The sequence below is a fragment of the Phaseolus vulgaris genome, chromosome 3 (assembly GCF_000499845.2).
Source record: "Phaseolus vulgaris cultivar G19833 chromosome 3, P. vulgaris v2.0, whole genome shotgun sequence".
Classification (NCBI taxonomy): domain Eukaryota; kingdom Viridiplantae; phylum Streptophyta; class Magnoliopsida; order Fabales; family Fabaceae; genus Phaseolus; species Phaseolus vulgaris.
Window position 1 is genome coordinate 11030983 of NC_023757.2, and position 23147 is coordinate 11054129.

The 23147-nt window shown below is 34.7% G+C and overlaps 1 protein-coding gene across 1 annotated transcript; it reads right to left on the bottom strand.

The window, feature by feature from the left end:
• Positions 1-10452: 10452 nt before the first annotated feature.
• On the bottom strand, positions 10453-10791 carry LOC137839105 (uncharacterized). Its single transcript, XM_068648235.1, has one exon. The coding sequence runs from the start codon at positions 10789-10791 to the stop codon at positions 10453-10455; it is 339 nt and encodes a 112-aa protein (XP_068504336.1).
• Positions 10792-23147: the final 12356 nt, after the last annotated feature.

Below are 23147 nucleotides of genomic sequence, written 5' to 3' on the forward strand. Positions count from 1 at the left end.
TAATAAAAGAAAGAAAATCATCCTTATTAGAGAAATGAGAAGTAAGAAAAATCTGTTGAACCCAACTCCAAATATGCAAAACATTAGAACATTCAAAAAATAAATGTTGAATAGATTCCCCATGCTTTTCACAAAGCATACACATAGAACATATATGTAAACCTTTATTATAAATATGTTGATATGTAGGAAGTCGCGCATGGAAAACTTTCCAGAGTACTAGAGTTTTGAAAGGCAGAATATATGAAGACCAAATGAATTTACCCCAACCACAGGGAACCCTTGGTTCCAAGTAAAAAGTCCTAGCCGATTTAAGAGTGAAACTACCAGACTCGTCTAGAATCCAATTAGGAATATCCTGTTTCTCCCTAACTATGATATGAATTAAAAAATGAGGCATATGTTGTAAAGATAAGGGAATATTCCAATCACAACCTGTTCAGAACTGAGAGACTGTATCTAGAATGCTAGCATCATCAAATAACCCTGCAATATTTGCTAAAGAAGTAGTAGAACATCATTTATCATTCCAGAAATTAATAAAGGAACCTGTACCAACAATCCAAGAAGTATAAGTCATACATACTAAAATTGTATTGCGTTTTTGAATTTCATGCCTTTTTGTGTTTGGATTCAGTTGGTCCCATGGTTGGCTAATGATTTTGGTCTCAAGCTCAAACCTTGTGTTGCAATTGCATTCAAGGTTAGTTTAATAGTTTCTACATTGTAAATTGTAGTTCATTCTTTATGTTGTTAAAATTATGTGTTTGGAAAATATTTATTTGTTCTAACTTCCAACCACTTTTAAGATTGTGATTTGGTTTGACTTTTCTTTGTTTGCGATTTTCTTGAGTGAAGTCAATAATTGTGTAAGTTTGCTCTTTATTGATATATATATGCTTATGCTAGTTCAAAATGTGTTTGATTTGTGTAATAGGGTAAGAGTGGTAGGTAGTGTAAGGGTGCTTAGTAGAACAAATTTCATGTTAGGCTGCATTGAGCAACAGATCAACAACCTTGGTAGGTTGATTAAGTTCAACCCTGATGTAAACCTTGGAAGAGTGAAAAGATCTTGATCAACTCAAAGGGTGTTGGAAAAGAGAAACTCCATGATTTTTTGAAGCATTAATGGCGAAAGCATGTAAACCTAGGGAGAAATCCATTTTTGTTTGTATTAGTTTCAATGCAAAACAAGAACAAGTAAATAAATGAAAGCAAAAACGGATTAAGACAAGAAGTGGAGAATAATACACCATATTTCATGAAGAATCAAAGGATAAGTGTAAGAAGATTCACCACTTGAGACAACTTCAGAAGATAAGAACCAAATCAAGAGTAGACGACTCTCAAGACTTTCAAAGTGAACTCACGAAGCATAATTTCATTCAATCTTCAAAAATGAGTTTATAAATGGGGAGACTCCCTTTTATAATGGAGGAGCTGGTGTAAGGAGTGAAATGGAAAAGAAAATGGAATTAACTTTGCTAATCAAGAATTAACTCCATTAAGCATAATTAACACATCTTAACTCCTTGAAATTAGGAAACACACATGGGATTGTTCCTTAAATCTAGGGAGATGTAAGGATTACATGTGAAAAGCAATGATGATTGGGAGAAGTCACATGGATAACGTTTATAAAAGAGTTCCAATGGACACGAAAGGTTCTTGAAAGCTTGAAGCTTTAAGTGGACGAGTCAAACTACCCCATGTGCACTTTGAAAGTGACATGTGGTAGTTAGAAAGTCCAAAAAAACACTTTTACTTTGTAAAACTCGTCCAATGCCTCTAAAGTTCAACATATGAAGTTCTTAATTCTCTCAAGTTCGTCTAAAGACTAAGAAACTACTTAAGTATAAGTCCTCTAATCTCTTCCTTTAAAGCTTAGAGTTTAATTATTTTTAAAACATGCATACGATAATGATGATGATTGTTATAATTATGCCTACTTATGATAATTATAGAATAATGTTCTATGTCACATGTTTCCATAGAATATAAAGAAGATTGAAGTAACACACGTGTCTTCTCTTCAATAAAATTGGATTGTTGAAATTTCTTCATCCCTTGTAGAAGTTGGGCCGAGATCAAGAAGCCCATGAGGTACTTTTAATTCCCTCATTTGATAGTTTTATCTCCAATATTTCCCTGTTTTTTATGATATATAAGGAAAAAGGAATATCAATGGCTGTCAAATCTAAATGTTAAGGAATGGAAAGGTCCATAAATTGTTGCAGGCCTATTAGGCAATAATTTATTTGATGTTGAAGGAGTTCCTTTGGAGGATTTAAAAGAATTCCTTCAAAATCCTCTAAGAGTTTTTTCCATGGCTAAATAAGTTGAAGGGGAAAGTTGAGAAGACATGAATAAACATTAGTGGATTAAAAAAGAAACAAATGTTTGAGTTAGTGTTACCTTTTTTACTTCTTTATATGAGAACCTATGAGTACCTCTTTGTCTTTTTTTTTTTTTTATCTTAGACTTTTAATTTTTCTTTGCTTGCCTCATCACCATTTGATCTCTTCTTACTTCTTTTTGGAGTGACAGGCTTAAGGGAGTATTGTTGAACCAAGTGGTGTTCAAGTTTTGAAGAATCCAAATCCTTTGGAGGATGTTGAAGCCTCTACTGTGCTTGATGTTGCTGTGCTAGTTTAGCTTAGTTCTGTGGTAGTTTGGATGTTGTAATCCACCCTTTGATTAAATCTAAAGCATAGGAATTCTCAATCTTTGTGAAAGTAAAATGTTTTCAAAACTAAGTTAAAACAACCGATTGTTTTGTCGAAACAACCGATTGTTTATACTTAGGTGTTTTGAGAAAAAGATTGAAAACTGTTTTTAAAATGGTTGACTATTAAGTACCAAAACAACCGATTGATTCGAGGAAACAACCGATTGTTTGTTTTGGGACCACAACAGAAAAATTGTTTTAGCTTTGACTGAGCTTTAAATGATTTAACTGCTTACGCTCCAGTCATTAAATGCTTTGACCAATCTTTTAATGCAATTTAAGAGTTTGTTAAGATTTGATAACAAACTACATCTTTGAATATATTTAGAAAAACAGATTTGACAATTAATCTTTGACAAGTTTTTGCTAAGAGTTTTTGAGTTTTTCAAAGAGTTGAGATTGCTGAGAGTTTGTGATTGATCAAAGTGTATGGAATAGGATTCTGCTTGTATTGATTTCAGATGATCTTCTGTAACAAGTGTAATCCTTGTACTCTGTTGAACAAGTTTCGTTTCTGTGTTTGCTGAGATTGGCTGTGTGTTCTTGAGGGGATCAAGATCAGCAATCTTAGTGTTGGTGTGTTGGCCAAAGAGAGTGTGTGTCTTGAGGTGTTCAAGGTCATTCTCTTGGTTGTTGTGTAAGTGATCAAGGTGTGATTGCTTAATGGATTTCCTCAGGGTTTTGAGAAGACTGGATGTAGCTCTGAGTTTGGAGTGAACCAGTATAAACAATTGTGTACAATCTCTCTATCTCTAACTCTTTAAATTCAGTTTTATTTTGTTGTTTACTGGTATAAACAACCGATTGTTTCTGCGAAACAACCGATAGTTTTTTTGGTACTGCAGCTTTTGCTTGCTGTTTTGGCGAACTGAATTTCTGAATCAATTGTTTCTTGAGATAATTTCATTTTTGTTTGAAAAGTTCGCGAAAACCCTCTTTAAACAATTCACTCCCCCTCTAGTTTAAAGCCATCTATTCTAACAAGTATGTCCTTCCTTTTCTTTCAAATGTGAATTTTTTGCTTAGACCATTATGATGTACATGTCTATCATATTGTCATGACCTTCTCAATAAAACATGACTTACTTCCATTGATACCACACTACAAAGTATCTCATCTTTACACTATAAAAAATTATTGATTTATCGACCAAATAATATCAACGAATTTGTATCCATAGATAATTACCAAATATAAAAATAATTTTTTTAATATTTATGTATATCAATCGATAATTGAGTGCGAATCAATATTTGTCAATAAAATCTGTCAGTAAATTCCACAATATTAATATAATAATAATATTATTATTAATTAAGTTAATAACAGTAATAATATTATTAATAATAATAAAGTAATTATGATACCAATAATAATAATTTTCTTAATCTTAATAATAATTTTTATAATAATAATACTAATAATTTTATTTTATATAGATATATAACAAAATGAAAATATTAATTTAATAAAGATAATAATAGTAATAATAACAATAATAATAATATTAAAAATAACAATGATCTTCTATACCTATAGAAAAAAAATAATTCCTCGTAACCACTTTTTTTTTTTTATACATTTACTTTCCTATTTTATCTTAATACTAATATTTTATTTTATTAATATATAATAAGAGGTTTTTTGTCGTTTTATTGTTATCATGAATTTTTCTATCATTTTTTTTTGTATTTACTTTTATTTTTCTAATTCTATCATTTAAAAACCAAATGTAACTTCCTCAACAACTTCCCATTTTTCTCTCACTTCCCTTTCTATAAAATAACTTAAAAAAAATTCTCACTTCTCTCTCATAATTGCGGTTCCCTTAAACTTATTAGTTACTATACTAACCTATCTCAAGCATCACCTTCTTCTCTCACATCCTTTTTCTTGGAGACACACGCTTCCATTCTCACTTTTTTTCTCTCTTTACTTTTCTCTTTTATGTAGATACGTACTTTCATCCTCATTTTTTTTGTATATAGGATTCAAAAAACGACTCACGACTATGTCAACAATAGGAGAATTTAAAACTCATTGCATTGCAAACCCACAAAAAATACTTATAGTGACGCATGAATTCGTATCGTTTAGCCTCTGTCATAAGACTTTTGCCTTTTGTATTTGAGGGTGACTTCACTGTTGCAACACCACTACAAGAAAATCATTAATTATAAACTAATTTTAGAGACCAAAATAATTAATTACTATTTGACTAAATTAGAGATAATCTTATAAACTAAGAAAAAGTATTGGTATCTAACGTAGTTTCTATTATTAATAAAAATTTATAAAATAGTTTCTAAATTGGTACCTAATCATTAGCTACAAAAGTTCTAGTTACTTAGTACTTTATATTCTAAATTAGTCTCTAATAGTTTTTTAGAAACTAATTTATAATATAAAACATAAGTAGCTAAAAGCTTAGCAACTAATTTATATGCCAATTTAGAAACCATTTTATAAATTTTTATTAATAATAGAAACCACTTTTGATACCAAAAATTTTTTGGTCTCTAAATAATATCTAATTTAGTCAATATAGTGACTAATTATTTGTTGTCTCTAAATTTGGTTGTTATTTATTGATTTTCTTGTAGTGCACCCTACTAGTAAGTGTGTATTTGGAAACATAAAATTACAGAGTAAGCAAAAAATGAAACCTAAAATTCTAGAGTAAACAATAGTGTCCAGAATGATGGCAAAGAAAAACACTTCCTTTTTTTTACCATTCTTCAATTAATTTTTTTTTTTATTAATAGTTTGACATACAATGCATAATTGTATTGGATTAATCAAGAGAGGAATCCTTGTTGTCATCAAACACATGAAGTTTGGTCCCTTGGTTGAATTAGGACGAGTGACTCTTCGTCCAATGTGCTCTCTTATGCTATTCCACTCACTTTGTTTCCTCCACTCTCAAACAATAAGTTTCTCAATTTCTTTTTCATAAGAAGACACTACAACTATAAACCTAACCACATTTTATTTTTTGCGTTTCAGATTGCAACAATTTGGAGAGGAATTTAAGCTTATTTACATGTTTTTGTTTTGTACCCAGGCTTCTTGGATACAAAGGTGTAGAAGTCATTAATCCAAAGAAGATGTTGAGGAGGAAACACAAAGAGGAAGATGGAAACAAGAAGTGTTTACTTTTTTCCCCCTTTGACTCTTTATTATGTAAAGGAAAGAGATGATTATTGAAAGATGATTAAATGATCTATTGGCTTGGATGTAACAATAATGGTGACACTACCAGTTATCAAAATAAATAAAAATATCAGTTGTCAATGTTTAAACTTAATGTACTAGCATCTCAAAACATCAAAATATAAAGTATTAAGGAATAAAGACAACATTTAACCTTATTTTTATTACTCATGTCTAGGTATATACTAAAAATTTGTCATTTTAAATTTTATTTCAAAAAATTAGTTTATATTATTTAAAAAAAAATGTTAGATATACACTAATATATTATATCTTAACCGCATTTCTGTTTAAGAGTGATTTTAAATAAAATATAATTATTTAATTCAGAATTAAGTTGTGAGAAAAATATTCTTTTATAATCATTATATTTCATAAAACTTATTTTAGAAGAATAGAATTTAGATTAATATAGTTTTAAAATTAGTTAAACTTTGTTGACTGCATAAGTTTTTTTTTCTACATAAATTATTTGAAATTTGATCACATTATTAAAAAATTCTTTCTCATTTATATATTTAATGGATGAATTTAATTTTAATAGAATAACTTCGTTTTACTTATAAATATTATTAAATGTGTTCTCGTCGGTTGATTGTGTTGTCGGTTAACTTTAGGTTGAATACTCCCTTCTGTATCTACCTCTTCTGGAACCGAGTCTGTGCCTCCTTGTCGCACTAGAATAAGGCTCCGTTGAGACAAAGGGTGCCCTACCTGTTGATTACACTCTGACGATCAAGTTATCTAGGACTCACCAAAAGTAACCAGTTAAGAAAGTATATAAAAAACAGCGTACCTTTACCTGAAGACTTACTCTCCCTTTTGTTGCCGCACATGCAACATGCAACCATTCTACCTGGAGATAAGCAAATCTTAACTAAAAATATACTAAGCACGTTAATCTTTTATCTTTAACAGAAAAACCACTTGCCACGAGCACCAATGATCTTCAGGTACCATCCGCAGGCCCACTTTCTGTTACCAATGCATCTCCCTGTCTTTCTAGGGTCAATAACAACTAGCCACGTGTAACAGATATGCAACAAAATAAATATTGCCACATACTAACAACAAATATACACGATAATAACAAGATTATGTTCACCGTCCCAAACCTATCTATAAGCAGGTGTATATATAAAATTACTTTGCGTAACAACCCTACCACGTGCTTTGGGCCTACCTTGGAAAAGGGCCATTCGCACAGGCCTCTCCTAGGCCCATCAACTGAGTTGACCTCCCACAATACAAAAGAATCGAGTGTGCAAAAAATACTAGTGAGAATCGAGCACTGGTCAGTACATAAGCCCCCCAGGCTCGAGCTAAGCTTGGCTAAACGAAGAGTCTCCTGAGTACCCTTGACCGATGATGTGACCATTTTTCAAAGGTAGGTGGGGCGTGGCGCATGAAGCATCTTTGAAATGACATTTTACTGTACGCGGCCCCACATGTACACGTATTCTAACACTAGTGGCAACGAAACTCAACCGTTTCGAATTCCCTCTTTTCTCAAAACTTTGTTTCAGAAACGCTAAAACCCCAAAACCCTTCAAAACTTGCACCTTTCGTTCTTGTCGTTAAGATCTCCTCACACGTTCGTTCTCATTTCTCCAAGCTTTCCTTCTTCCAACCACAAAAAGGTACTCTTTTTTCTCATCCCAACTATTCATCTTTTGCAAACGCATGCTCCGCCTGGGACCATTCGATTTTCATCCATTTATGCTTACGCTTGATAGTGATTAATCGTATTTGTTCACGTATGCATGTTAGGTTCTATTTTTCTGTTCCTCTATTGTTCCATCGTATGAATTTATACTTGCTTTGATTGTTTCTATGTTGTGTTGGGTTTGTGATATTTTTTCTTTTTAGCATGTGATTGTGTTTAGATGCAACCTTCCATGGATTATAAATCCTTGTACCCCTGGGCACCGCCAAACCTCCTTACCGAAACCTCTTCCTATACCTCCCATGAAAAAATAGTAACCCTTAGGAATAGTAAATGCCACTTTGGCAAGGAGGATGATTGGATTTTCTTAGACCCTTGTGCGGTAGACGAGTCAGTATGTTGTGACGAAACCATATCCCCAAACAAACCCTTTTGCTACTTCTGTGCCACTGTGTTTAAAAGAGTCATTCTTTGCCTTCCTTTGTTAGTTTTTGAAAAAGAACTTTTGATCGAGCTCAATGTAGCTCCATCCCAACTACATCCCAATAGCTGGGCATTTGTTCATGCCTTTTCCATTCTCTGTGACTAGCTCGGTATCCCACCCAGTGTTGACGTCTTCTTTTACCTCTTCGAGGTAAAGAAACTAGGTCGTCAACTCTGGGTCTCTGTAAATAGTGTTTTAGGAAGGGGAATCCTTACCCTCTATCATCTTATAAAAATTTTAAAGGCCACTTCCTCAAGGTCCGGGCTAATAAGAAGCATCTTGACCTTTTAGATGGGTTTCCCCTATACTGGACTGAGAAACCAATTTCAAAGTTGCTCGGCGCCTAAACAAATTAGCTTCTGCTGATCAAGAGGTTTGCAAATTTTTCACAAGCCTCTCAGTTTCCTTCGATATCGCCTACCTTTTGGCCAACAAGTTTGACCCAGACTCTTTAAAGAGTTATACCGGTACACTTTCCCCTCTTTAACCATGGAGAATAAAATTTTTGCTTGCGTAATGTAACCAATCTTTCTCGTGTCTTCCTTGCAGATAGGATGTTGGCGCATTTTAACAAGGAGGACTTGCTGAAACTGGCTACGAAGGAAAAAATGGCCAACCATATGCCACTGAAGGCGACGATTTCCCTTACCTCGTCCGAGGACGACGAGGACAATGATTCACCAGAAAGAGAGGGAGGACTGCTCGTGCCATCAGCCCGAGGCTAGGTGGCTTCAAACGCTGCTCCTCTTCTAACAGACGTTCTTCCAACCACAATGTGCCCTCTTGAAGGGGGTGCGGAGAGCTCAAGGAGGAGAGGCCTTTAGGACCAGGACGACGAAATCACCTCTTACCTGGAGGACTCCCTGTTGCGCCCTAAAGACGAGGAGAGGATGGGGATTCGCGGGGGTCCCCACCTGCTACAAGAGGCCATTAAGTAGTTTGGGAAAGCTTTGACCATAAGCTTCTTGGCCTCGAAGAAACTGTGGAGCCAAGAAACCGCTGTTGAATAGGAGAAACAGGACACTTGACAGAAGATGGTGAGCTTGCATCAAGAGATTCAAAGCCTCCGAGCCCTCCATCAACAAATTGAGCAACTCTTGGATGCCAAGACTAAGGAGGCCACTGAGCAAGCGACTTGCCTGGCAGAGCAAGATGACCATTTGTTCAACTTGCAACAAGAACTTGTCTAGACAAGTTCTTTGTTGATGAGGTCGAGGTCTACAAAGGTGAAGCTGCCCAAGCTCTCTTGGTGGGATTCGAGGTTGCTGTCGAGAAAGCCTCCAGTCTCCACACGAGCTTGGACTTCTCTCAGCTGGGACCAAACAAAAGGGTCGGGGATGGGCAAATAATAGACGAGTAGGAGATTGAATATGGTGTAATTATGAACTATTGGCATACTTTATCCTTATCATTATTAACCTTTCTTATTCCAGCACAATCGTTTGTCAACACCTTAGCTCTTTACATATGCATACCGTGTTTTACTTTCAACTAGTTCAAGTAGCTTATGATAATGCGTACACGCCTAAGTATGCTTAATCAATCAACTCGTTTTTAATGCTAGCAAATAAGAAGTTTAACGAAGCTAACCTTTTGTCAGACCATTCACCATAGCCTTTGCAAGTTAATGCTAAAAAAGGTATCTTTCCTTGAATCCACCAAGTATCGCCTTGCATGGCGCGTGTTCGGACGACCGAGGTATGCAACTGAACAATCATTCTCACAAAGCCCTTGTACGTAGGCGGTTGACAACACTTGAGTACCAATCACTTGTGCGACTAGCTCATCCCACACAGTGTCTATACTCGGGTGTCTCTCACACATCGAGCTAGTTCACCACGTGTCAACTAAACGACCTGTTTTTGCAACTTCACTTACTCCATAGAGCGCCTAGACTCGGGTGATCTCTTTCACACCGGGCTAGCCCGACTTACCCTGTACTGGGTCAGGTGATCTATTAGTGCAACTTTACTCATCCCACAAAGAGCCTAGACTCGAGTGATTACTTTCACACTGAGTTAGCCTGACTTATTCTGTGCTGGTCTGGATGAGGCATTTATGCAACTTTACCTGCAGTGCGACTTCACGAGGAAGGTTAATTTATCTGCATATGGTAATCGATTGCTCAGACGGCCTTTTCTCAGAGAACCTCTCTGAGGAAAAGGTTGTCGCCTCGCGCATCACAATCAAACAAGAAAGACAAAAGAAAACAACAATATTTCGTAAACAACCATTTATTAGGTGACCTTATTAAAAACCCTCCTCAAGGGAAAAAGAGCGTCTCCTTTTCAGTACCATATTATTCAATAACAAATATCAAATTAACTAAAATAAAAATTGAGGTGAGCAGCGTTCCATGTCTAAGGGATAGGTCCTCCCACCAAGGTTTCTAACCTGTATGCACCATTCCCAAGCACTTCAACTACGCGAAACAGTCCTATCCACTTTGGAGACAACTTATTCTCCAACTGGTAAGGATGAACTTTCCTCATTACCAAGTCGGCGACCTTGAACTGTTGAGGTCTGACCTTAGTTCTTTGTTTCAGCTCGACTCTTCTTTTCAGCGCTTCAAACTTAATACGTGCTTGCTCACGAACTTCATCTAGTAAGTCCAAATTTACTTTCCTCCCCTCGTTGGATTCTTCAGCAACGAAATTCTGAAATCGGGGAGAGCTCTCCTTTATCTCTACGGGGATCATAACGTCTGTCTCATACACCAAACTGAACGGTGTTTATTTGGTGGTGGACTAGGGTATGGTGTGATAAGCCCATAGAACTCGGGGACCCTCCTCTGCCCAAGTTCCCTTGGCTTTTTCCAACCTTTTCTTCAAGCCTCTGAGCAAGACCCTGTTGGCTGATTCCACTTGGCCATTCGTCTGCGGATGCTCCACTGAGGCGAATATTTGTTTTATTCTGAGCTCCGAACATAGTTTTCCTAACTGCTAACTGGCGAATTGTTTTCCATTATCTGATACCAGATGTCTGGGAACCCAAGATGGCATACTAGGTATTTCCATACAAAATGTTGTACCTTGTGGGCAGTTATTTAGGCAATGAGCTCAACTTCAATCCACTTGATGAAGTACTCAATAGCTACCACAAGGTACTTCATCTGAAGTACGACCAAAGGGAAAGAACCTAGTGTAAATTCCCCAGGTATGGAATTGCCATGGACTGTAAATTGATCGCAACTCCTCTGCTGGTGCGTGATGCCAATCAGCGTGTTTCTGGCACTGCTCACATCGCTGAGCGTACCTTCCACAGTCTTCTTTCATCGTCGGCCAATAGTATCCAACTCGGATGACCTTCAACACTAGTGCTCGGCCTCCAACATGACTCCCACAGATGCCTTCGTGCAACTCGACCATTACACGGGTGCACTGGTCCCCACTAATGCAAATGACGAAACATCTTGCCATCAGTCAACGTGTAGTTTCCCGAATTTCTTTTTATCACTTTTGCTTCTATGGGCTCACTAGGAAGTAATCCATCAGCTAGATAGCGTTGGTAAGGAGTAATCCAGGTATCGATCGTGCTGCCTTGAGATATAGTCATTACCTCCTCCTCCAGTGCCACACATGCCACTACCCGGGGAACTTTCAGTGTTTCTTCGGTCAACGATCGGTGACTCCTCCCTCCTTGGGCACCTACCACCAAGACCTCCCTAGGCGGGTTCTCTTCCGCCGTTCTAGGGGCCTTCAAGGTTTCCTGGATCACCGACCTTCGACGATTTCCCTTTCCCGAGTTGGCCAGTTTGGCCAAGAGGTCGGCTCGGGAATTCTACTCTCTCGGCACGTGCACAAGCTCAAACTCAATGAAGGCTTCTTTCAGTAACATGATGTACTTGAGGTATGCGACCAATTGCGGGTCCTTAGCCTGATATCTGCTCGTTACCTGCTCGATAACAAGTAACGAGTCGCTCTTCACCAACAGGTTCTAAGCTCCCAACTTGTGGGATAACAACATCCCAACTATCAACGCCTCATACCCGACCTGATTGTTTATAACTTTAACTGTGAACTTCAAAGACGGTTCAATCAGCAGACCACTGGGCTCTTTTAGGATAACCCCAGCTCCACTGCCTAGGTGATTGGAAGAACCATCTATTGACAGTATCCACCGAAAACCCCTGGGATCTAGGTGAGGACTCCTAGACATCAACTCAAACACAAAATCAGCATATACCTGCCCTTTAATCGATCCTCATGTCTCATAATGGATGTCAAACTCAGACAACTCTACCGACGAATGCACCATACGCCTTGCTATGTCAGGTTTTTGTAAAATCTTATGGATAGGCATATCAGTCATCACTAGCACGGTGAAGCTGTGAAAGTAGTGTCGTAGCCTCTTAGCTGTGAACACTACTGCCAGCGCAGCTTTCTCAATCGCCTAGTAACGCTCTTTAGGCCCTATAGCACCTTGCTGATGAAATAAATTGGCTTCTAAACTTGGTCCTGGTCCTGCACTATCACTAAGCTAATCGCCCGATCTGTGATGGAAAAATACAGGCGGGGAGGGCTGCCCGCCAATGGCTTACCGAGAACAGGAGGGCTGGCCAAATACTCCTTCAACTGGACGAAAGCTTGCTCCCACTCGAAGGTCCACACAAAACGATTATTCTTCTTTAAGTACTGGAAATACGGGTAACCCTTGTCGAAACTGGTCGATAGGAAACGAGACAGAGCTGTCATCCGTCCAGTCAGCTGTTGGACTTCCTTGATAGTGGTAAGGCTCCTCATTTCGATGATGGCGACACATTTATCAGGGTTGGCTTCTATGCCCCTCTCCGTTAGCATGAACCCCAGGAAGTTACCTGCCTCTACCTCGAACACACATTTTTTGAGGTTTAACTTTAGGTTATACTTGCCTATGGTCACATGCTGTTTTTTCTCCTTGGAGGTGACGACCATGTCGTCTACATACGCCTGCACATTTCGCCCGAGCATGGGGGCAAGAATCCTGTCCATCAGACGCTGATAAGTGACGCCAACATTTTTTAGGCCAAAGGGCATGACCTTGTAACAATAGCTAGCGAGCTCCGTCATGAAAGCAATCTTACTCTCATCATTGGGGTGCATCCAAATCTGGTTGTACCCCGAGAATGCATCTAGGAAACTCAGTAGTCGGCATCCTAAGGCGCTGTCCACCAAGGAGTCAATGCTCGGCAACAGGTATGAATCTTTTGGACACGCCTTGTTCAGGTCTGTGAAGTCGACGCATATCCTCCACTTGCCATTGGCCTTCTGAACCAGCACCACGTTCGCCAACCATTCAGGGTACTGGATCTCCCTGATATGGTCGGCGTTCAGCAGCTTTTGAGTCTCTGTTTTGATGATTAAGCGCCTTTCTTTGTTAAATTTTCTCCTCCTCTGCACTACTGGTCGAACCCTGTTGTCCATAGTGAGCTTGTGGCATAGGAAATCAGGGTCTATCCCAGGCATGTCGGCAGAAGACCACGCGAACACGTCCAAGTGCCTGGCTATCACCCCAGCTATCTGGTCCTGCAACTCCTGACCTGGTGAGGCACCGAGCTTGAACAACTTTCCTTTGATTTCTTGTTCTCAAACGTCACTAGCTGGTCCCTACCGTAGTCTATGGCCTAACTCGACTTCCAAGACCTCGACTACTTTTTTCCCATGGGAAATAACAGCAGAGTTGTAACTCCTTCTGTTCTTTAAGCTGCTCTCATAACACTTTGGAGCATCTTTCTGGTTGATCCTTATCGTAATCACCTTTCTCTCAAGGGATGGTAGCTTCATTTTCATATGCTTCGTAGAAGTTACCGCTCCTAAGTTGTTCAACGAGGACCTCCCTAACAACAGGTTTTAAGCAGAGGGAATATTAACTATAACATATCTGATGACGATAGTCCTGGCGACTTCCTCATATGAAAATGTCGTCTTAAATCAATGTAGCCTCGAACCTCTATTTGGTCCCCTGCAAAACCGACTAAGCATCCGTCATGCGGCCTCATCTAATTGGGGGAAGGTCACAAGTTGACAAACATGGAACATAACAACACATCAGTCGAGCTCCCTTAGTCAATGAAAGCCTGATGCACCTTTCTCCCTACCATAACAATGGATATTACTATTGGGTTGTTGTCGTGAGAGACTACACCTACCAAGTCTACCTTCGTGAAATAGAGATATGGATCTGGCGTGTCATCGTGACCTTTTGCCTCCAACGACATCATTGCCCTTGTGTATCTTTTACGTTTGGCAACCGTGCTTCCTCCACCAAAAAACCCACCCGAGATCGTATTTAACTCGACGTGCACGGGGACCTCGTGTGCCTGTTCCCTTAGAACAACTTCCTCCTGTTGTTCTCTTTGGTCGACTTTGAGATACTCTTTCAAGAAACCTTCATTCAAAAGCTCAGCCAACTAGTAGCCTAAAACCATGCACTGCTCAATACCATGCCCAAATCCCTTGTGGAATTCGCACCAAATATCTTTTCTTCCCTCCAAATTTTTGTTAGCCTTTTGAGGGAATCTTAGCTTTTCGACCACTGCTAGTATGACTATCAGTTCCTTGTACGATATGCGAAACTTCAGACGAGATTTTTCTCCTCTTTGCCTCTTTCCTTGAATTCCCCTTTTCTGTAAGGGTGATCTTTGGCTTCTGCCTTCTTCCTATCCGAGGTCTCATTAACCCTCATAGGCCGAGAAGCTTTCCAGACTTCCTTCGGCTTAGCCAATTGAGAAAGCGAACCGTTGTTTCTAGCTACTATTGCTTCTTCGACATTAATATGGGTGATCGCTCTTTGTCTGATTTCAGAAAAAGATTTTGCAGGGCTTCTGATAAGGAATTGCAGAACGGTCTTGGAGTGACCCCTTGCTCAAAGGAGGACACCATGGCGTTCTCATCATGAGTGCGGAGTTTCACAGTGAGAGCCCAAAATTGGGTCAGATAATCCTTCAGTGTTTCCCCTTCCCTCTGGCGCACATTGAAAAGATCATATAAGACTGGGGGCTTGACCTGATTGGCATAAAATTGCTCTAGAAACAATTTGGCGAACTGTGCAAAAGAGGTAATATGGCCATCCGAGAGTCCACTGAACCACTGTATAGCCGTACCCATGAAAGTGCCCATGAACATCTCGCACCGTGCTGGATCTGACCCACCCGAGATAATTATTTGAACATTGAATGCAGTGAGGTGACTTTCAGGGTCTTTTACCCCTGTGAAAGTAATCTTGGGTGCCGCATAGTGCGCGAGCTCGTCCATAATAGCCTTCTCACAGGCTCGGGGCAGTCTCTTTCAGGCAAATTTGACTATTGTTCTCTCGGGATACGTCAGTCTCTATGCAAATCCTCATTGGTTTTGTAACTCCTCTCGTAATCTCTCATGCTCCTGTTTGAACTGCTCGTTGGCTTCTTGGAGGTTTCTGATGGTCTCAATAAGCTGCTGCAATGCGGGAGCCTCACCTCCTTCTTGTCCCAATGACACTTGCCTCGTATTCCTCTTCTCCGTTTGCAAATTCAAACCAGAATGTGGATGGAATCAAGTTTTAGCGGGCCCCACGGTGGGTGCCAAATGTTCTCGTCGGTTGACTGGGTTGCCGGTTGACTTAAGGTTGAATACCCCCTTCTGTATCTACCTCTTCTGGAACCGAGTCTGTGCCTCCTTGTCGCATCAAAATAAGGCTTTGTTGAAACAGAGGGCGCCCTACTTGTTGATTACACTCCGAAGATCAAGTCAGTCAGGGCTCACCAAAAGTAACAAGTTAAGAAAGTATATAAAAAACAATGTACCTTTACCTGGAGACTTACTCTCCTTTTATTGTCGCACATTTAACATGCAACCATTCTCCCTGGAGATAAGCAAATCTTAACTGAAAATATACTAAGCACGTTAATCTTTTATCTCTAACAGAAAAACCACTTGCCACGAGCACCAATGATCTTCAGGTGCCATCCGTAGGCCCACTTTCTGTTACCAATGCATCTCCCTATCTTCCTAGGGTTAATAACAACTAGCCACGTGTAATAGATATGCAACGGAAAAAATATTGCCACATACTAACAACAAATATACACAATAATAACAAGATTATGTTCACCGCCTCAAACCTATCTATAAGCAGGTGAATATATAAAATTACTTTGCATAACAACCCTACCACGTGCTTTGGGCCTACCCTGGAAAAGGGCCATCCGCACAAGCCTCACCTAAGTCCATGACACAAAAGAATCGAACGTGCAAAAAATACTACCGAAAAGTACAAAATATATTAAATAAATAAAATGTAAAAGCACTTATCAGTACAAAATATATTAAATAAGTAAAATGTAAAAGAGTGAAAGTTATAATAGATCGGTTTATATAGTTGTATTAAATTCTTTATTTAGTGTTATTTTATTCTTGGAAAAAAAATTAAGATAAAAGTTACATGTGTAAGTACATACTAAAAATTTTCATTTTAAATTTTATTTCGAAAAAATTGTTTATATTATTTAACAAAAATGTTAAATATACGTACGATATATTAACTCAATTTCTGTTTAAAAGTAATTTTAAATAAAATATAAAATATTCCTTTGTAATTATTATATTTCAACAAACATATTTGAGAGGAATAAAATTTAAATTAATATAGTTTAAAAATTATTTAAAATTTTCTGAGTGCATGTAGGTTTTTTTTCTACATAAATTATTTAAAATTTGACCACATTATAAAAAAATTCTTTCTCACTTGTATATTTAATGAATGAATTTAGTTTTAATAGAATAAATTCTGTTTACTTATTAATATTATTAAATATATTAAATAAATAAAATGTAAAACAGTTAAAGTTATAATAAATACATATCTATTTAATTAATTTAATTAAATTCTTTATTTAGTGTTATTTTATTCCTGTAAAAATAAAAATTTAAGGTAAAAGTGACATGTCTAAGTATATACTAAAAGTTTACCATTTTAATTTTTATTTCGAAAAATTAGTTTATATTATTTTAAAAAATGATAGATATACATTAATATATGATAGGTTAATGAATTTTTCTGTTTAAAAGTGATTTTAAATAAAATATAATTATTTAATTCAAAATTAATTTGTTAGAAAAATATTCTTTTGAAATTATTATATTTCATAAAACATATTTTAGAAAAATAAAATCTAAATTAATATAATTTTTAAATTATTTAAACTTTTCTGGGTGCAGGTTTTCTCTACTATTATTTGAAATTTGATCACAATATTAAAAATTCTTTCTTATTTGTATATTTAATGGAAGGATTTAGTTTTAATAAAATAAATTATATTTACTTATAAATTTTATTAAATGTATTAAATAAATAAAATTTAAAGCAGGTAAATAGATACATATCTAATTAATTAATTTTATTAAATTCTTTATTTATTTTTATTTTATCCTTGGAAAAATAAAAATTTTAGATAAAAGTATATATACTAAAAAGTTTCCATTTTTAATTTGATTTCGAAAAAATATTTTATATTATTTAAAAATATGTTATATATATATATATATATATATCTAGAAAAACTGAATTTCTGTTTAAAAGTGATTTTACATAAAATATATTTTTGAATTCAAAATTAATTTGTTAGAAAAGTATTATTTTGTAATTATTATATTTCATAAAAAATACTTTTGAGGAAGAAAATTTAAATTAGTATAGTTTTAAAATTATTTAATTTTTTCTGGGTGGATGTAGGTTTTTTGCTACATAAATTATTTTAAATTTGATCACATTATTAAGTGTATATTTAACTCATGAATTTAGTTTTAATAGAATAAATTATGCTTACTTCTATTAGTTAAACAAAAAAAAGTTCAAATAATATATATTATAACAAAAACTAGGTTCAAATAATAATAATTTTTTTAACAAAGTCTTTTTGTTAAAAAAAAATTGACATATTGTTCCAAATGTGTAAAAAATGTAAATTATGATCGCAGGCGCAGGTTGTGCTGCTGGATTTTTGGAATTTGAGGGTGGTGAACTGCTTTATTACACCAAGGTGTGGAGCAATCAGAGTGTCACATGCTGCTGGTTGTGGACATGGTGTACTTAATTGACATTGTAATGGAAAGTGCTCTTTTGCTTTTAATTTTGCTTCTAATAGGTCTTATGGTCTGTTTGTTTAGTAGGTTCAGGGTGCTTTAAATATGTTAATTGAACTCATGATTCATATTTCATTCTGTTTAGGAGTATTTATCGGATGTATACGGGTTGTGACACTTTTTATTTTATATTTATTCATTCTTTGCTGATAAAAAAAAAATATCACAAAATGTGTAAAAAAATTTGAATGGTAAAAACCGTGTCATTAGGATAATTTAGAGAAGAAATGCAGAACTTATCCTAATTAATTTATTTCACATTTAGTTTTTATAAAATTAATGTGGTATAAGCATTAAATTTTAACAATGAGAGATGAAAAATATATAAGAAAAGGAAAACAAAATAGATCTTAAAATTTGTTAATTTGATGATTAATTTTAGAATTTTTACTTTTCAAAGTAATTATTTATTAAAAATAAATTATTCTATCAAAAAATTATAACAATTGAGTCCCTCCTCTTATTCCACTACAAAAAATAAAAAATTATTAACTTTATAAGTCCATACAATAGATACTTATAAATATACTATAGAGCTGAATTTCACTAAACAGTTATCATTATTATATGATAAATTTCTTTATCATAATAAATCAATCAATATTATAAATTAAGATATAAATTTTAAATATATCTAATTATGATTAAGTTATTACCATATATAACTACTAAGTTGGATATATTTCAATCACAATACATGAGTAGGCGTAACAAATTTTTGTGTTTTCTAATGTGTCGTATTTATTAAAATGAACTATATAAATTTACACTGACAATATAAGTGTATAAATAATAAGATATTTTATTCAATTTCTAATATTAAACATAACTATATGTAAATAATAATAAAAATGTGAATACATGCACGACAACGCATGTTTCCGCTAATAATTGTAATAATAATAATAATTTATAATAATTGTAATGTTCGTTTATTTTTTATTATTATTATGTATTAAAATAAAATATTAATAATTTGTAATAATAATAATAAATATAATAATAATGAAGATAATAATAAAAATAATATTAAAAAATTGAGTTTTACAAATATGGTGACAAAAACATAATGTTAGTTACTCACTTACAAAATGTAGATATATATTGAAGTTGGATTTTTGCAACATGCATCAGAGATGAGGAGAGATGAGTGGAATAATTTGTACAATTTGCGCAACATAATGTTGGTAATGTTGATGATATGGTAAGATTAAGAGTACCTTGTTAGAAAATTAGGGAACATCTTATATGTTGACTTTTGTTCTCGTCGAGATGAGGTCGGTTGGAATCCAGGTGGGCTCCGAGTGGTCTCCCTTCCAACTCTAGTCATTTAGCTTCCAAGGGATGAGAGGGGCTCCACCTGCAGAAAATACTTTGACGCTCAAGTCAGTAAGAGCATCAAATTCTATGTATATAGTGATTATAGTGCCAAAAATGGAGTTGAGATTACTCCCTGTGAGTGGTCATCTATTTATAAGACTTCATGGGCTTGGATCTTTGACATTGGTTTTTCCAGACATATTATAGTATCCTTTTGTAAAATCTGAATATCATGTATATAGATCAGAGTCTTTTGTAATATAATCAACGCATTTATGTATATTGTGCATTAAATGTTGTTAAATGTACGCTAGTATGGTGTAATAAGACGTTAATTGTCTATTTTAGTGGATGTCACACGTTGGAGGTTTTAATAACTTTTTTCATATTCTCCCTTTTTCCTTAATTAACTTCGGAAATTGGGCCTAAGTCCAAATTTCCTTGGTTGGGCTCGTCTGATCAGATACCGATCCATGTCGGACCCTACATTTGCATTACATGGTACCGTGGTTGTTGGACCACTTAACGGGTTAGGCTGCTCGGTCCATGTCTAAGCAAACTCGAGACTACACAACTTTCTTAAAAATTACACAACTTTCTTAGAAATTACATAACATGAAGACAACATGATGATTGTTAGAATTTTGAAGCATGTAACAATTTGAGGAAGTTATTAATTCAAACTTGGATTCTTGATTGAAGGATATAATTCAACATATTGGATTTGAATCTTTTACACAAACACATGTGTATGAAGATTTATCTAATAATGTTGAGACTTTGTTATATTTTGGTTTAATAAATTTCACACAATTGTAAGCAATGTTAAGGTTGATAAATTTGATGATAATTAATGGATGGACCGATAAGAGCTTCACAAAATTGTTTTAGTTGTTAAAGAACATGCTTCTAGAAGAAAATATATTACCCAATCAAATTATGAGGCAAATATTTTTTTTGTGTCTAGTGGGTATGTAGTATAAAAAGATATATGCATGCTTCAATGATTGTATTTTATAGAGAAAAGAGTTAAAATTATGTCGTAAGTGTGAATTTTCGCATTACAAAGTTAAAAATAATTATCAAAACGATAATGAGGAGGTGACAAAGGGCAATTGTCTTGCAAAGAATATCTCTAATAAATCAAGGAAGAGGTCACTTAGGAGTTGACACAAAAAAACACCTACAAAGTATCTCTTGTAATTAAAGTTAACACTATGGGAAGTTATGTTGTTGTTGATCCATTGAGGGATGATAAGCCAATGTGAGTCGTAGGTTGTAATTATTCCTCCGATTGGTGGCCCTTGTGAAGATATTTGAATGGGTCATCATGTTACATATTGTGTTTATCCTCTCTTACACGGTTTGAGTCATGGTGGAGAAGGTTCGCCATGGTGTTGTTGTGGTTTCTATGCTAATATCCAAGGTTGTTATTGTTGCACAAGCACTTCATACCTTCATTGCATGACTTAGAAATGTCTTTAGGCTAACATAAGACACATAGTTATAACTCAATTCAAATTGTTTCTTATTTATAACACAACCGTTGAAAAAAGCTTCGTGTTGAAAAGAAAAAATAATTATCTGTCAATTATCTTATCTCACATTAGTTGAGATTGTTATGACCATAGGTACATACTCAATGGAGGTGCCATGTGACGCCACTATTTTTAGTAGGAACAATGATGTCTCATTATATATACACATTGTTGCAGGTGATATCAATTGTCCTATGACGAAGGTCAGGTGGGTCATGTCACAATCGAATCATGACAGTTAAACTGCTACACTCTTAAGTAGAAAGAATTGTGTTGAGTATTAGATATAGGTTTTGACTTAGTGGTAAATGCTCGATCCAACACACATGTATGATATGCTAGAGATTGTAGCAAATAATCAAAAGTTATGCATATCCATGGTGCACTTATGTATGATGTAAGTTCTTTAAGAATCTCTATTCATTACATATGTCTGTGTTTTAAATAATGAGTTAAACTTTACATAATTTAGGTATATGTTTGGGTTATCTAGACCCTCGATTCAATCACCCTATGAGCAATACAAAAGTAAAAACACAAATGTACATCAATAACAACTTGATCAAAAGAGAGAAACAAATTCATTTTGTTGTATATATACACAAGTAAGTCAATTTTTATTAAATAAGTTATAGTCAATTATTTAAATATCTTTCAATAACTATTTTCCAATGCAGATGTTATTAACATTATATCCTTACAATCTCACAATATTATATGATTTTACTTCTTGCACAAAGTCCCTCACTTAAGAAAATTCCTTTTTTTTTACATTTATCATACAACATTAACCTTACACAATGTAATGTACCTGAACCAATTTTATTTTATTTTTATATATTTTTAGTGTCTATTCTACATACAACATATTGACCGATAAACCAAGTGTAAGATCATATAAGCTCATGTTGTAACTCAATTAATTGATCTTTGTAGTATAATAAATAAATTGGAGACTATGAGTGTAACTACTACAAAATACAATAAATTACTATCATTATACTAGTTAGGAACTAATAAAGTTTGAGATAAAATAATAAATTATAATTACCCAAAACACCAATAAATTAAATTTATGAAATTATGTTAACTTATATAAACATGTTTTTGCTTTTCAAAAGCGTTAGAGTATATTAAAAACACGTTATAAACATATTTTGTAAATGTTTATGTAATAAAATAAAATATTTTTACATAGTGTTTACAACATTTTGAATTTTATTTTATCTTTATAATAACACACATATATATATATATATATAAATATAAATATATAAAGTGAGTTTAGATGGTATTTGTGATTAGTTGTACAATTGCTGATGCGTCGGTCGTCCGATTTCTATAATGATCCCTAATTTATAGGATGATAATTTTGAAGAATATCTTTAATAAATTAATATCTTCCACTAAATCAATATTTAGTTGATTTCTCGGAAATGTCACTCGAATTCGGTGGGACATGATTAAAATTCGTAAGGAGTTTCCATAATTGTCATTATTATCATTTATTTAGCTTAGCGTCTTTAATGTATATTAATGCAGTCGATCGGTCACCGAAACTGAGTGACTGACTCGTCTGGTACCGATCGCTACAATATATATAAATATATATATATATATATATAATATTAAATGATGTGGAATTATTTATTTATATTTTATAATATAATATTAATAAGATAAATCATATTTAATTTTATCTTTAAATAATCCGAGTGGTATTGTATTAAATGTAGGTTAGAAGTAGTTATCAAATCAAAAGTAATATTAAAATAAATAATACCCAAAAGACAATTCTAACTATAGAGGTGCATTTCCTCATTTATCATATAAAGGATTTAGTTCTTCATTCCTTAAATAATATTTCACCCGTTTTTAGATGACTGTGTTTAAAATTGCAAGTTTACAAGATATCAAATTAGTTTAAACTCCAAAATAAAGTGTGTTCCTAAATGCAAATTGTAACTTTAATAGATAATTATAATTACATAGCTTTATTTTATCAATTATTACTTAATTATTCCAAATTAACTTATCACATCAAATTTTGACCCGTACTCCTCTAATAATGTATAAGCAATTATCAATTTATCATCACTT

Coding starts and splice junctions, on each gene's coding strand:
- LOC137839105 (XM_068648235.1), bottom strand. CDS start 10,791: ATGATCCCCGTAGAGATAAAGGAGAGCTCTCCCCGATTTCAGAATTTC.